Source organism: Dendropsophus ebraccatus, chromosome 1, assembly GCF_027789765.1.
Source record: "Dendropsophus ebraccatus isolate aDenEbr1 chromosome 1, aDenEbr1.pat, whole genome shotgun sequence".
NCBI classification, from domain to species: Eukaryota; Metazoa; Chordata; class Amphibia; order Anura; family Hylidae; genus Dendropsophus; species Dendropsophus ebraccatus.
In genome coordinates this window covers 86,251,876-86,267,193 of record NC_091454.1, presented here as the reverse complement: position 1 = coordinate 86,267,193, position 15,318 = coordinate 86,251,876, and the positions used below count along the sequence as shown (strand labels likewise).

The following is a 15,318-nucleotide window of genomic DNA, read 5'->3' as shown; positions in this document are numbered from 1 at the left end:
GTACCTATTGCACAGGAGACACAGAGAAGGAAGGTATGTCTCTTACCTTCCTCCTCTGCGCTGTTCCGGTGCAGCTAGTCGTGTGCTCCACAGTCTGTTGAGACTGTTAGAAGCACTGCCTCCCCCCATAGTGCCGATCCGGCCTGCCCTCGGCAGGCCAACTCCATTCATTATCATTAGAAAGGGGCAGCGTGGCCAGGGGTGGATCGGTGCTATGAGACTGGGCAGTGCGTCTAACGGGTGCCCTGTGCTCCTAACGATCTCACCGGACCATAGAGCAAAAGACTAACTGCACTGGAACAGCGTCAAGGAGGAAGACTTACCTTCCTCCTCAGCATCTCCTGTGCAGTAGGGACATATCAGCAGGTTAGATTCATCTAACCTGCTGATAGTTCCCCTTTAAATAATAATTTCTTGAGTCAGAGCAGGTGGTAATATGGGGGAGACTGGGGGGAATCATATGTTGTAGAGATGAGCGAACTTAGGAGTAAGGTTGGGTTTGCAAACCCCCAAACACTTAGGATTTGACTATAGGTGGCCGGAGATAATGAATGCAGTCTTAGGACTGCCTAGAAAACATGGATATAGCCATAGTCTGTATTCATGTTTTCCAGCCAGTCCTCAGGCTGCCTTTGGGGTTTCCCACCACTGGTGTTTCTAGTATGGGCACCTGTAAAAGCCCTGTACCATAGAATAAAGTGGTAATGAAGTTGTACTCTCAGATTTTACCACAAGATCTCACTATGTATTATTTTGTTTATTGCACAGCTGTAGTCATTCAAGGGTTACTGTTGTGATTTTGTGATTCTGTGCACCAATGAGAGATTCTTTTCTCCCTACCTATGTCTATTCTCTTCTATACACGCTCTGCTAGGTTCCCTGTTTGAGACAGACCAGCTGTGGTAGTTGACACACGTATGGAGAACACAGAGACTTTCTTTCCTAAAGTTACACTTTAGTCAAGATGCAGTGCTAAACACTTAAGGAGGACAAGTAAGAGAACACCTCAACCCACGCTGCAAACCTCTTTATACAGTGCAGGGGGTATCCTAAATCAAGGCCTACATACTCTATCTTGCAACGCAGGTTACACCGGGACACGCTTGGACACTTTGCTCAACTTAAGTAACCAAGACTGGGGCTTGTGTCACCCTCATAGGATGGGTAACCCAACACTGCGGGGCAGAAGGTGGTTTATAGCTACAAAGGTTGAAACACGGGCACAAGTATTCTCTCAAGTATTTCTTCTTCACGTATCTCTTTTTACAAGTTCCGGCATTATTTCCTGTATTTCCCGTAACCAGTTTATATTGGTGATTTGTATAACTTTTGGGGGGCAATACAATACTTTAATAAAAATTTTCACCTGACTTCTCCTTTAAGCAGCATGAGAATGATAGGTTGCCTTTACCTAAATGTAGCTCACCCATGACCTCCAAAATTAGCACTCAAGGACCAATATAGCTAGCCAAAAAAACTAAAAGCAGGTATACCATCACACCTGTGTGCTGAGTTAGCACTGGCGTAACAACAGAACTATAACTGGCTGAGCTATAGTTCAACCACCGACATAACATTACACCCGGGGCACCACCACACCTCCGTCTTTTCCAACCATCAGGAGTCAAATGCAGAGAATTTGATATGCCAATGCTAATAGTTCAGGTTCGTGCATCTATAAGTTCGCCCATCTCTAATTTCTTGCTTTTCTTTTATGATGTCCATTGGAATCTTGGAATAATATGTATTTATGCATTGTTATTCCCTATATATAGCTTTCAATAAAGTTTACACATAATTCCACAACCATAAAGCACCAGAGATAATTCCATAACCATTCATATTTTGTTTGACTATTTATTTTTCTTAACAAAACTGGTGCAAAATGTAACCAGAACATCTGGTGGTATATTTTGCTGCAGCTTTCCTGAGTTTACGCTACTTTACCAACCTTTCAAACTTAAACAGCCTAATGGTAATTGACCCGTGTATGCAGAGTAATCTGCTATTGCATCATAACTGAGGGATCCTGTCCAGCAGCCTGTCCAGCAATCCTTGCATGAGTTAGGGGATAAATAATCCTGTTATATAATGTAGTTATAGGTTGCAGCATACAAACTATAACAGGCTATATGGAAACGTGTGATCTGCCCCCCTTTCTCTCCTATGATGAGTAGTTGCTTCCTGTAAGTACAAAAAGAAACCAACATGCTGAAATGTTGTTTTTTTTCCTCCATTGGCTGTGTTTGTACTAGTAGGGAGGTCAGCGACAGTAAGGAGCTGACAGTATGTCCTTACGTATCTACCCACTTCCTGTCTAAATAGAAAGCTTATTCATCATTTTGACAACTTTCTTTATACTTGTCTTAGACCTTCTGTTATAATACAGTCATGGCCAAAAGTTTTGAGAATGACACAAATATTATATTTTCACATGATCTGCTGCCCTCTGGTTTTTATGTGTGTTTGTCAGATGTTTTTATCACATACAGAAATATAATTGCAATCATATTATGAGTAACAAAAGCTTATATTGACAGTTAGAATGAGTTACTGCAGCAAGTCAATATTTGCTGTGTTGACCCTTCTTCTTTAGGACCTCCACAATACTCCTGGGAATGCTCTCAATCAACTTCTGGACCAAATCCTGACTGATAGCAGTCCATTCTTGAACAATTAATGCTTGCATTTTGTCAGAATTTGTTGGGTTTTTGTTTGTCCACCCGTCTCTTGATGATTGACCACAAGTTTTCAATGAGATTAGGATCTGGGGAGTTTCCAGGCCATGGACCCCAAATCTCTGTTTTGTTCCCTGAGCCATTTAGTTATCACCTTTGCTTTATGGCAAGGTGCTCCATCATGCTGGAAAAGGCATTGTTGATTGCCAAACTGCTCTTGGACGGTTGGGAGAAGTTGCTCTTCGAGGACATTCTGGTACCATTCTTTATTCATGGCTGTGTTTTTAGGCAAGACTGTGAGAGAGCCAATTCCCTTGGCTGAGAAGCAACCCATCACATGAATGGTTTCAGGATGCTTTACAGGTGGCATGAGACAAGACTGGTGGTAGCGATCACCTCGTTTTCTCCGAATAAGCTGTTTTCCAGATGTCCCAAACAATCGGAAAGGGGATTCATCAGAGAAAATGACTTTACCCCAGTCCTCAGCAGTCCACTCCCTGTACCTTTTGCAGAATATCAATCTGTCCCTGATGTTTTTTCTCAAGAGAAGTGGCTTCTTTGCTGCCCTACTTGAGACCAGGCCTTGCTACAAGAGTCTCCGCCTCACAGTGCGTGCAGATGAACTCACACCTGCCTGCTGCCATTCCTGAGCAAGCTTTGCACTGTTGGTAGCCCGATCCCGCAGCTGAAACACTTTTAAGAGACGATCCTGGCACTTGCTGGTCTTTCTTGGGCTCCCTGGAGCCTTTTTGGCAACAATGGAACCTCTCTCCTTGAAGTTCTTGATGATGCGATAGATTGTTGACTGAGGTGCAATCTTTCTAGCTGTGATACTCTTCCCTGTTAGGCCATTTTTGTGCAGTGCAATGATGACTGCAAATGTTTCTTTAGAGTTAACCATGGTTAACAGAAGAGAAACAATGATGCCAAGCACCACCCTTCTTTTAAAGTGTCCAGTGGTGTCATTCTTACTTAATCATGACAGATTGATCTCCAGCCCTGATCTTATCAACACCCACACCTGTGTTAATGGAGCAATCACTGAAACGATGTTAGCTGGTCCTTTTAGGGCAGGGCTGCAATAATGTTGAAAAGTGTTTTGGGGGGATAAAGTTAATTTTATAGTCAAATATTGACATTGCAAGTAATTGCTGTTAAGCTGATCACTCTTTATAACATTCTGGAGTATATGCAAATTGCCATTTTAAAAACTGAAGCAGTAGACTTTGTAAAAATTAATATTTATATCATTTTCAAAACTTTTGGCCATGACTGTATATTTTCTATGAGCACATTCCTTGCATATAGCAGAATTGTGTCAGGCACATGGATAAGCATTGCTGTTTTTAATGTAAAATTGTAATGAGGAGCTGCATATCAATGCCCTTTGCCAATTACTAAAAATTAGAGTGTCCTAGACTGGTTTCCTCTTCTATTATAACAAAATAGTCTTACCTACCAATTTTGGCCCTTTATTCTAGGTATTGTTAGGAGTCTCAGGGCTCTGTGTACATATAGTGATCCCTGAGAATCGTCTCTGTTATCCTGAATATACCAAAGTATACTATATTTTTGTATCTTGTTTATGGTAAAATGAACCTGTCATCACTTTCATGCTAACTGACGCGCAAGTTTCTTCCTCCTGCCCCAACACTTTATTGATTACAAAAACTTGTGACTTAAAGGAGAAGTGGTGAAATTTTTTATGATCCCCCGCTATTTGTCTATTATCTTCTCTTCTCTTAGGGTATAGGAGTTTTTTCAGGTTTACCTCGTTAGGCACTATTTTGCAGTTGATCTCACACTTCCCTCTTTGTTTCATGTATTGTATTGGCCCCCAAAAGTTATACAAATTACCAATATACACTTATTACGGGAAATGCTTACAAAGTGCTTTTTTCCCTGCATTTACTACTGCGTCAAGGCTTCACTTTCTGGTTAAAATGGTGATGTCACAACCCGACTCCCAGAGATGTGCGGGCTGTGACTGCTGGAGAGGATGATGGCAGGGGGATGCTCAGTGTCCCTCCAGTGCTCTGTGTCCCTCAGTGTCCCCCTGCCATCATCCTCCCCACAGCCACAGCCCGCACAGCTCTGGGAGTCGGGTCGTGACATCACCATTTTATCCAGGAAGTGAAGCCTTGATGCAGTAGTAAGTGCAGGGAAAAAAAGCACTTTATAAGCATTTCTCGTAATAATTGTATATTGGAGATTTGTATAACTTTTTTTTGGGGGGGGGGGGGCAATACAATACTTTAGAAAAAAAAAAATCTCCTTTAAGCAGCATGAAAATGATGATAGGTTCCCTCTACCTAAATGTAGCTCAACCATGATCTCCAAAATTAGAACTCAAGGACCAATTCAGGATTTGTTTTATTAATATATCAATGATATTACAAATGTAGAATAATGGGTGTACTAGTTATAAGATATACTTAAATAAAGGATCCCTCCATTTCACTTATATTTTATATACGTTATATATTCAAATCATACCTTTGTAGAAAGCAGCTTTGTAAGATATATTTCCTTTACTTTAAACTTGTGTTTGCCTTTGTTTTCAGGATTTTGCAGTTCATTTTCTTCAGATTCGGGCATTTCCTAGAAAGTAAGAGTTTTCGACATTTAACTTTAGCATTTACCTTTATATGTATTCCACCAAAAGTGATATAACAAATACACCACCTAAAGATATTCCTAGGAGAACCATAAGAGTATTGCCCTTTTTTTTTTTTTTTATCTTTTGGACTATATGTCGAATCTACAGTATTTTTATTTTTTGTGACTTCTTTCCAGCTCATCAGTTTATGTCTCACATTAGTAATTCTGACATTTATATTCATCTAGGCACCAAGGTGAGTAACCAAACAACCGAGTGAGGGTAAGACATAACTGATGGTTAAAGGTTAAGTCCAGCAAAATAAGGCGGTGGGGGGAACATACACTGCGAAAGCATACTTACCCATCCCTGTGCTCCTGCAGCGCTGCATCATCGATCACAGATCCGCCAACGGAACTCAACTGCATGATACTGATGAAAGTTCCTGACCCAGCAGATGGATTACCCGCTCAGCCAGTCAGTGACTGCAGCAGTGTCCCACCCCAGTCACTGAGTGGCTGAGTGATTTATCCATTAGCCACGTCGAGATGTTGCAGCAGCAGGATCTGCAGGAGATGGGCAGAGATCCAGGAGTGGTTATGCAGCATTACGGGGGCATGGATGGGTAAGTATACATTCTTTATTATGTTCCCCCCATTCCCTGCCTGCACAAAAAAAAAATTTCCCCGCTGGACTTCTAATGTTCAATCTGGCCTTACCGATTGTTAACAACAGCGGTACAGCTATATTTATGCTAAATAATGTTTCTCAGACATATGTGGTACATGTTAGGGATTAGTTCGCAACAAGCCAAGTAAAAAAGCAATTGGGCAATAAAAATGTATTTTTCCCTTGAGTCAAGCAATCTAATGCTATATGTCCGAGATTTCCTGGGAAGTGTTCTGACAGCAAAACAGAGTAAGAACAGGATAAAATCTTGTAAGGATAAAATGTGTAAGACCAGCTTATGTCATACCTAAAAATATGTAAATACCGCACCCCAAAGGATACCATAATCACATGTTGTAATTTCTACACTGGTGCAATGAAATTGTTTTTAAGTTGCTGTTTTTTTTTTTTTGTTTTGTTTTTTGCCTGACAAACATTACATATACTATTGTTTCCACTTACCAAATGACAATATTGTTCCTTGGAATAGTCCATATCTGAACAAAAATACATAGAAGACATGAATTAGGTAAATGTTTGGAGGTTTTGTTGTGCTACTAAAGATTACATTTGGATCACTGATTGATCACATCACATTTTCTATTTTTAGGCTATGTTCCCACTACGTGAGAGACCGGCCGTTCCGTGACCCGTCCGGGTCACGGAACGGCCGGTCTCTGCAAAGATCATTACTTAAGTACCGGCCGGATGATCTTTCCGGCCGCAGTGTTCTGATGAGGGCGCATAAGCCGGAGCCGCTTGCTTCATTGTGTGAACTGACAGGTATTTCTGCAACCGCAATTCACTGTATTGCGGCTGCAGAAAACTGACATGTCAGTTCTTTGCGGCACCGTATGGGATCCCGGCCGGAGCGTATACTATGTGTATACGCTCTGGCCGGGATCCCATAGCAGTAAAGGCAGTGTTCCACACCGTACAAAGTACGACCGTTGTTGCTTATGGCAGGGTGAACATAGCCTTACAATGTATTACTGCATGATTCCTTGCAATGTACCACAGAAGCGACATCATGAACTAACTAAGGTGCATCGTTTGCATTCTATTCAAGAAATTATGCAAGGTGGAAAAATTTACCATCCTCATTCAAAATCCTAAATCAAAATGAATGTGGTAATATGCTTCACTTTGGAGATGGAGGCTATGTTCCCACTGTCTTTTTTGGCCGTTTCATGGCCAACTATTTGGATGGACATAGTTTTCACATCAAATAACAGCCGCTATTTGGCCTCAACAGTCAAGCCGTCCTAAGATATGCCCGTCAAACATAGCCTTATAGTGTTCTTTCTTGAGTTTTGCTAATTTCAGGACATTCCAAAAAAGTGACTCTATTAAAAAATGTTTACCGTACTCCGTACAAAGCTGCAGTCATCTACCAAGCTATCGTACCCTTTTCATAACTTGTGACTGTAGTTATATCCTGTTTGGCTTCCTTTATCAAGTCTTCATACTGTCATGTAAGTTTGCATTCGGTGGTTAACCAGTTACTGTCCTTGGCCATTTTTTCTGAGGTTAGAAAATGATGGTTATCCCTAAACCTACATCTAATATGAATAGCAGAGTGGAGCATTAATGGCATTTTTCTGCCAGGTTTGAAAAATAAAATCGCATAGGGTAAGTGCCACAATGCACTGCATATCATATCTGGAAAAGTATAACCTTGGGCAAAGTCTTCACGCTACCTCACTGGCAACACTGAATGGATGTTATATAACATACTTAGAATTATCATTCTATGGATTTTCCGAACCATTTCTACACCATCTGTTGATGTATACAGCAGTAGATTATATAAGATACATCAGACAGTACATGCAGGAAGAAGCAATTATTACAAGAAGGCTTGCAAAAACATGCACAGGATATACTGATGCTACTTGAACTTCCTCTTATATACTTCTAAATAACAGAATACACAACATGTAGTCCAGCACCTCAAGTAGTGGAACATTATGACTTCCTCATTACACTGGCAGCACAGAGGAACTAAACAACCCCAAGTGTTGTTTAGTTCCTCTATACTGTCTCATGTATTTGTCAAGTTCTGGCTTTTTCTTGCACCGAGGGAGCAGGAGAGCTTACTAAGAATGATTAATGGTCTGAATAACTGAATGGTTTGCTTTATTGTACTATATTGGGGGAACCGGTGCTCACTTTGGCAGAACATATACTATATTAAGGGCACCAAAACCTACCAGGGGAGCTTATGAGCTTTTTGAAAATATTCTAAGCTAAATAATTATATCATATGTACTGTATATCTATAGTATGAGACCAATAATGATTACAATTAAACATCCCTCCATCTCTTCCAAGACAACGCACCATCCTCTGATGGCCAGCTCCTACAACCTACCTTATTATTTTCCTGTACATTGCCTGCCTGTGGTATCATTCAACACCAGACAGCAGTAAATATATAGTGTGTGTGTGTCAGGGAGATGGTGGTGATGTAGGCTGGGGGGCTGGTCAGAGGTGATCCTTGGGGATCCTTCTAAGACAGAAGATGATGTATTGTCTCAGGAGAAATGGAAGCTGGGATTTTCTATCGCATAGAAAATTAAGTGACAATACATCCTCTCATCAGGGCTAATTAACGGGGTACTCTGATTAGGAAAGAGTTAACCCTGTTCCGTGTAATCTAAGCTTGTTTATAATAGGTTTCTATTTCATGAATTGAGATGTTTGTCTGTGTTAAATGCTGACTCCCTGAAGCTGCAGAAAATCCTCACTGCCTGGTCCACTTTGTCTCCACTCCTCTGTCCACCCCCTCCCTTCTGAGACAGAGGTCGTGTGATCTCCGTCTCATCTGTTGACCAGGCAAACTGTAACATGTAAAGTGCCATGATGTAAAACTGGGATCATTTGTAAAAGTTTTAAGCTGGGGCTAGAAGCAGCGTAGACAAGCGTGAAAGGTGTCAAACAAACAGTGGGCGATTGGTAAGGGCATCTATATGCTCTTTGTGCATTGTTTTTTTTATGGGATCGCTGGAATGCCCCTTTAAGGCAAAAACATGCTGAGTCAAGGAGAATAACATTACATTAATAAGTTATATATCTTGGGGTCATAGTTTTATTTAAATACAATTTTCTGATACCAATAAATTGTACCAGTTTTTTTCAACATACTATTGACTGTAATATGAAAAAAAAAACTGAACTGAATGTTACCTGCTGAATCACCATTTTTTTTCACAACAACGTTGATTATGGCACCATTATCAATCTAGAAAATATTGTAAAATTAGTTAGTCCATATAACTAGTTTTCTTTTTTCAATCTGCATTCCCAGATTATCTCACAGGATAAGATCTGATCCTGAAGCTATACTATATGATCAATCCTCAATCCAGTCCCTGAGTGTAGAATGTATCACAAAGTTTGAGCATAATTGCTCAATATAAAGAGATCCCTAGATATAGAAATGTATGTCTGGCAATGTCAATGTACTTGTTGTGCTTAAAGGGGTATTGTTTATAGGGCATAACAAGTTGATTGGTGGGGGCCTGACTGTTGGGACCCCAACTGACTACAACAACAAAGGAAAATTGTTCCCCAAACCAGTGGAGCACAATATAGCTATGTTCCCGCAATGTAAAAAATTGGAGAAATAACGGTCATTGCTGCAAAACAACAGCTGTCATTAACATTGAGAGGAAAGAAGATTTCACCATCAGCACAGATGGGGATTCTTTACTGTAGCAGTGAGACTATGGAACTCTCCACCACATGATGTTGTCATGGCTGATTCATTAAATAAGTTCAAGGGAGGTCTGGATGCTTTTCTTGAAAAATATAATATTACAAGTTATGGGCATTAGAGTACGTGTGAGAGAACATTGATCCAGGGATTATTCTGATTGCGATTGGCCTCAGGAAGGAGTTTTCCTCCCTGTGATGGGGCAATTGGCATCTGCCTCATAGGGGGGTTTTGCCTTCCCCTGGATCAACACAGAAGGGTTTTTGTAGGTTGAACTTGATGGACTCTTGTCTTCTTTCAGCCTTATTAACTATGTTACAGTGTTGAGTCTGTGCCTGTTTAAATTTTCTCTTTTTTTTTTTTTTTCCAATGTCTTAGATGAAAACAGTAAGTTAGGGATGAAACTCCCATATGAACTAACCTGGTAATGTTTTATGGTGTTTAACTTTCTCATACCATGTTCCATTATCACATTAGAAGAATCTATGTCTGAGAGTTCTTTAAAGGTCTGACCATGGTGAAGCTCTGTTGGTTGAAATAAAACAGAACAATACAATACACTACACAAGTGTGAATAATATAACCAGTCTTTTTACATTTAGGTTTGATAGAAATTAAGCTGGCAGTACAATATGTACATGAAACAAAGCAAACAATTTTCTCAGTGCTGTTCTGCAGGTTTGCATTAGTGTGAACAAGGTGCTTGAGGGAGTATGGCCTTCTAATGGCACAAGTGTTAGGAATCAAAATACACTGTGAACAAAGGTATTTATTACGTGTTTCAGATATGTGAAAATAAAGACAAACATCAAATGTGCATAGTCAGAGAGTTTCAGTAGATGCACTGGTGGTGCCCCTCCTATTATACCCGGCATTGTCACTAGGAGTGAGACCCCCTGATTTGAGCGTCCCCAAACTCCATACAGCAGGGGACTGTCTCTATTCTAGATACACGTCTAGGAACAGCAAAATCACAAGATGGAAAACATTATGCAAAAACTGTAAAGCTGTACACATCCAAAAATAGTTCACAGATAGATATCATTGGAAGCTATATAGGCTTTCAATTTTGAAGACTGTGTCGTCTATTCAATTAGCAGAAGAATAAACTCTTGAACACCTATGTGACACTGAACTAAACTATTAATATAAAAGGAGAAACAAAGAAACAAACGACTGTGAGTTACAGTAAAACATGTACTGAAATGTTACCTAAAATGATATCACAAAGAGGAAGTCCAAAAGAATATCCTTTTTTAGTCTGGAAAGTCTGAAGAATTTTCTCTTTTACTTGTCCTACTGTATCACAATCCAATACAGTTACGTTGAGGCACTGCTCCGTATCTTCACCGTCTGGTTCTGATGTTTTAGGGAAATGGACATTTAGCTCCTAAAATAACCATAAACTACATTAATGACTTATTGAGTGATGTAACACAAAAGAAAAACGGTGTGTCGGCCACACATCTTCCTGTGTAAACAAGGTTATTTGGCCGAGAACGGTAAAAGAAAACTGACATACATATATATATATATATATATATATATATATATAGATAGTGTGTGTGTGTGTGTGTGCTGTCAGTGTAAAGATCACAAGCAGCAGTGTATACTTACATAGGCACTGCTTGTGATCCGGCATGCAGGTCTCTCATCCTTGCTGGCTGTATCTTCTCCAGAAGGATTGACAGCTGGAGGAGCAGGCCTTGAAGATAAAGCCGAAAGACCTGGATGCTGGATCGCAAGCAGTGCGGATGTATACTCTACTGCTTGTGATCTTCAAACTGTAGTGTCAGTTTCCCAGACTGCACAAATGATACAACGATCAGGCCCATCGATTCGTCTTTATTATATATTGCAACGCAGTTGGTAAACATAATAAACATGTTATGCTTACCTCTCGGCCCGTCCCCTGTTGTCCCGACATGGTGTCGCCAGTGTCCCTGCCGACTGCAGCTCCGCTACTTTCAAGATAAACTTGTTTCAGGAATGATAGCCCGCTCAGCTAACAACTGGCTGAGATAGGACAGCAATGTGGCCGCTAATCGGCTGAGCAGGCTGTCATTCCTGAGACAAGTTCATCTTGGAAGTAGCGGAGCTGCAGTCAGTGGGGGACATCGGAGAGGCCGCATCAGGACACCGGGGGAGCACGGAGAGGTAAGCATAACATGTGTAATATACAAAAAAGTTAAATGCTGGATAACCCCTTTAACCCATTACCACCTCCACTGGAGGATATAGAGGAACCGACTGTGATCTATACAGACTTGGGAGACGTTTCACCAGTGTTAGGTAGCCACATTACTTTTATTCTGTCTTGTGTTTTAGGTGCCCTTTAGAGTTGTTGCCTCACAATTCAAATGTGAAAGTAATGTTTATTTGCTTGGTACAGCACTACTAGTATGTGTACTTTTAACTTTTTTTGCTGTTGTTTGGCTTTTATATAGGTCAGCTGAGTGCTTAGCATTAAAGTGATTGCTAAAATTGTTGCTTTTATTGTGCATATATTGCAGGAGTTTTTTGACTCCCTGCTGCCTACACATTATATATATTTTAAGAGTGGCACTATTGCATTTGGTCATTGTTTCATACATATAACCTGTCTTACAATTTATCTATTTACAATGTTAGGCTCCATTCATACTATGCAAATGACGACCATATTCCGTGCAGAGCCCCCCTTTCTATCTGTTAAACTGGAAACTGGGAGGGCTTGCATGCTTTGCTATCCGCGCCTCTCCGCTCAAAGAATTGATGTGCAGGATTTGGTGACGAGTCTGCACGGGGGGGGGGGGGGGGGGGGGGGGGGACAGGGTGTCAGTATGCAATCTCAGAGCCAATTCTGTAGTGTGAACAGGGCCTTAGAATACAACTGATTGATAAAATGAACAGTCGGTGGAGAAGACTTACCACACTATTAAATTCTGTTATCTGCCATAACAACCAGTCCTCATTCAAAGTATAGAGCGCTTTACTTGTTACTGCATCTATTGGGCCTTTGTGTATCCTCTGATTTAGTGTATAAACAAGATTGTACAGAGGTTCTCCCACATATTCCTAGGCACAACACAAGCATGATCAATAAATGACAAAACATTTTTTTTCCCCCTAGAAATTATATATGTGAGCTGTAAATTCCAAAGAAATATTTACTTACAAGATTAGGTATGTAACAATGCTCATGTTGGTAAGCTAGTACTGTGGTCTGAATAAAGTTTTTCTATTTAGAGACTATTTTAAGAGAACATCAACCACACAAACTTCACTGTTCTCCTTTGGAAAGCCCACTCTGTCTTCCCTGCTGTTTGTGTTCTGGAGGACTTCACACTGCTGCTTCATCTTACCATTTATTGTTGTTATTTTTTTCTCACCTTAATGAGTATATGGGGAGACCATGTAGAGACTGCAATAAACTCTATCTGGAAGGGGGTGAATGCAGGATTTCTAAAGAGGGTTATTTATTTACTGGTGCCCAAAACAGATATATGGATTATGGCTTGACATAAGTCTTATTCTTAGACAGTGTAAACCAGATTTATCATGGTATACCATGCTGTTTGATAAATGTGTTGCATTCCTAGACTGTCTAGTCTAAAGGTTCCCATACACCTTAGACCCCACCCAAACTATAGACGAGAGTTGTGCTGTCTCTGGAAGAAAGAATCCATGTTTTTCTAATGCTGGAAAATCCATTTAATGGTATTATTCTGTGCTGTAAATTTTGTTGTACTAAGCTACTTACTCTCAGGTAGCCATACAGACAAGTAGACATCCAATTGGTCAGTAACTTTTCAACAACTGTCTCTGTTCGTCTAAGCATCAGCTTTGGGTGTTTGTTACTTGATTGCTCAATAAGATCTTTAGTCAGTGTTTCAAGAAGCCCAGTAAGGTAGAGTAGATTACTCTGAAAGGTAATGGTCAGGAACGAGGCAAACATACATCTAATAAAACAATAGAGAGTTATAGGTTATAATTTGCTCCCAATACATAATTGAAATCTTTTTATGTATTACAGTTTCAGAGTTACTCCTGACAACTAAAAAATGTTTATCTGGAAGTGGCATTCAACCACATTAACAGCACACTTGCTATAGGTAATGTATATATGAATGTGTGGTTGTCAGGACAGGTCAAGCTACACACAGGTGACGGAGAGACAAGCAACCCTGACACTGTGTCAAGGTCACTGTCCCTGCTTATTTGTCTCAGCGTGTCCTAGGCAACATGGGACAACTTGGAGCCATCCTTTACACTAATATACAGTAGGTGGAACAGGACACAAGACAAATATGAGATAAACTACAATTAAAGACAATTAAAAGACAAGGAAAAATATAAATAATGGTTGGTGGTCAGCAACCTATGCTCAAACCAGGAGAGGCAGATACTAGTACAAAGTCACCAGGCAATAAACAGAGGACAAAGATACAGACCAAGTCAGGAGACAAACATGTAGTCAAAGACACAAGCCAAAGTCAGGTTACCAATAGATGCAGATAGCAAATCACAGGGAAGGAATTGAGTATAGGCACACTAAGTATCAACCCATGTTCACACCAGAAATATAAAGAATCATCCCGGCTGCGTTGCATGTAACAAAGGACGCCGCTGGGGTGTGTCCCGGAGATGCGCAGCATGGCGCCTGCTTATAGTGGTTCTTACCTATCCTTGATCGAGAAATCGCTCTGTTTTTCCAAGGTGTGGATGAGTAAAACCAGAAAATTTTGGTTCTCAAATAATGTGTTCATAATGGATACTATTTCTTCATCTTGTGTTGACTTTCTGGGTTGGAATGGCTGCAAACACCAAGCTCATATATTATTATCATGGTATTAATATATATGGAAAAAGCAATTGGCAGTTTACAGTTGACAAGACTTGTAAAGCTCTAATTTCTCCCTCAAAAAACAGACTTTGTGGATATTTTCCCACTTTGGGAAATATCAGGGAAGGTGGTCGTTTTGTAACATAGATGACTGTTTATAATGATCATTATCATTATTAGCGATTGTCTATTTAACAAGATAGTCTCCTTCCCCCGAAATTATTACTTAGTGGGAACATAGCCAGATAATGAAATACCTGGGTGCCAGCCTGCATCTAGATGGGAACACAAAACATGTACATAGGATGCAGTGATAACGGGTATAATGTTGTAAATATCTTTACACAAGTCAATAAAGAGTTAAGACCCTATTACATGGGCCGACTGTGAGGAACAAACGAGCAATGTCAGCGCTCGTTTGCTCCTCGTTCCCTGCTCGCTGCCACCGCTACTACAAGCGGGGGGGGGGGGGGGGCTGCCCGGGTGATCGCTTGATCGGCCAAGCAGCCCATAGCAGATAGCAGTGGTCTGCTATGTTAGTCGTTTGTCTTTCCACATGTTGAAAGACAAACGACTACAATGATGAGCCAACAATGTTCATGTCCGCTGATCGTTGTGTTGTATTACACAGGACGATTATCGGCCAAATAAAGCAAAAATCGTTCCATGTAATAGGGCCTTTAGAGGTTTTCCCAAGCACCTAATCTGCTGCAAACTGTAATGCCTCCTTGCCAATCCCTGGCCCTGCTTGATTGACTGACAACCAAGCATAAATAGAGATTGGGGGTTGGGAACGTAAAGACGATACAGCCTTCAGCACTCATACTGT

General features: G+C 40.6%; 1 protein-coding gene across 1 annotated transcript in view; it reads right to left on the bottom strand.

Annotated features, from left to right (window-relative positions):
- Positions 1–15,318, bottom strand: part of PLXNC1 (plexin C1) — a 62,545-nt gene that overhangs the window by 9,026 nt on the left and 38,201 nt on the right. Inside the window, exons 19-26 of the mRNA XM_069974253.1 lie at positions 14,327–14,460; positions 13,407–13,605; positions 12,575–12,721; positions 10,877–11,054; positions 10,086–10,189; positions 9,136–9,190; positions 6,409–6,443; positions 5,175–5,279 (exon numbers count right to left, since the gene is read on the bottom strand). Of these exons, the coding sequence (XP_069830354.1) occupies positions 5,175–5,279; positions 6,409–6,443; positions 9,136–9,190; positions 10,086–10,189; positions 10,877–11,054; positions 12,575–12,721; positions 13,407–13,605; positions 14,327–14,460 (957 nt within the window). The remainder of the gene's footprint in view (positions 1–5,174; positions 5,280–6,408; positions 6,444–9,135; positions 9,191–10,085; positions 10,190–10,876; positions 11,055–12,574; positions 12,722–13,406; positions 13,606–14,326; positions 14,461–15,318) is intronic.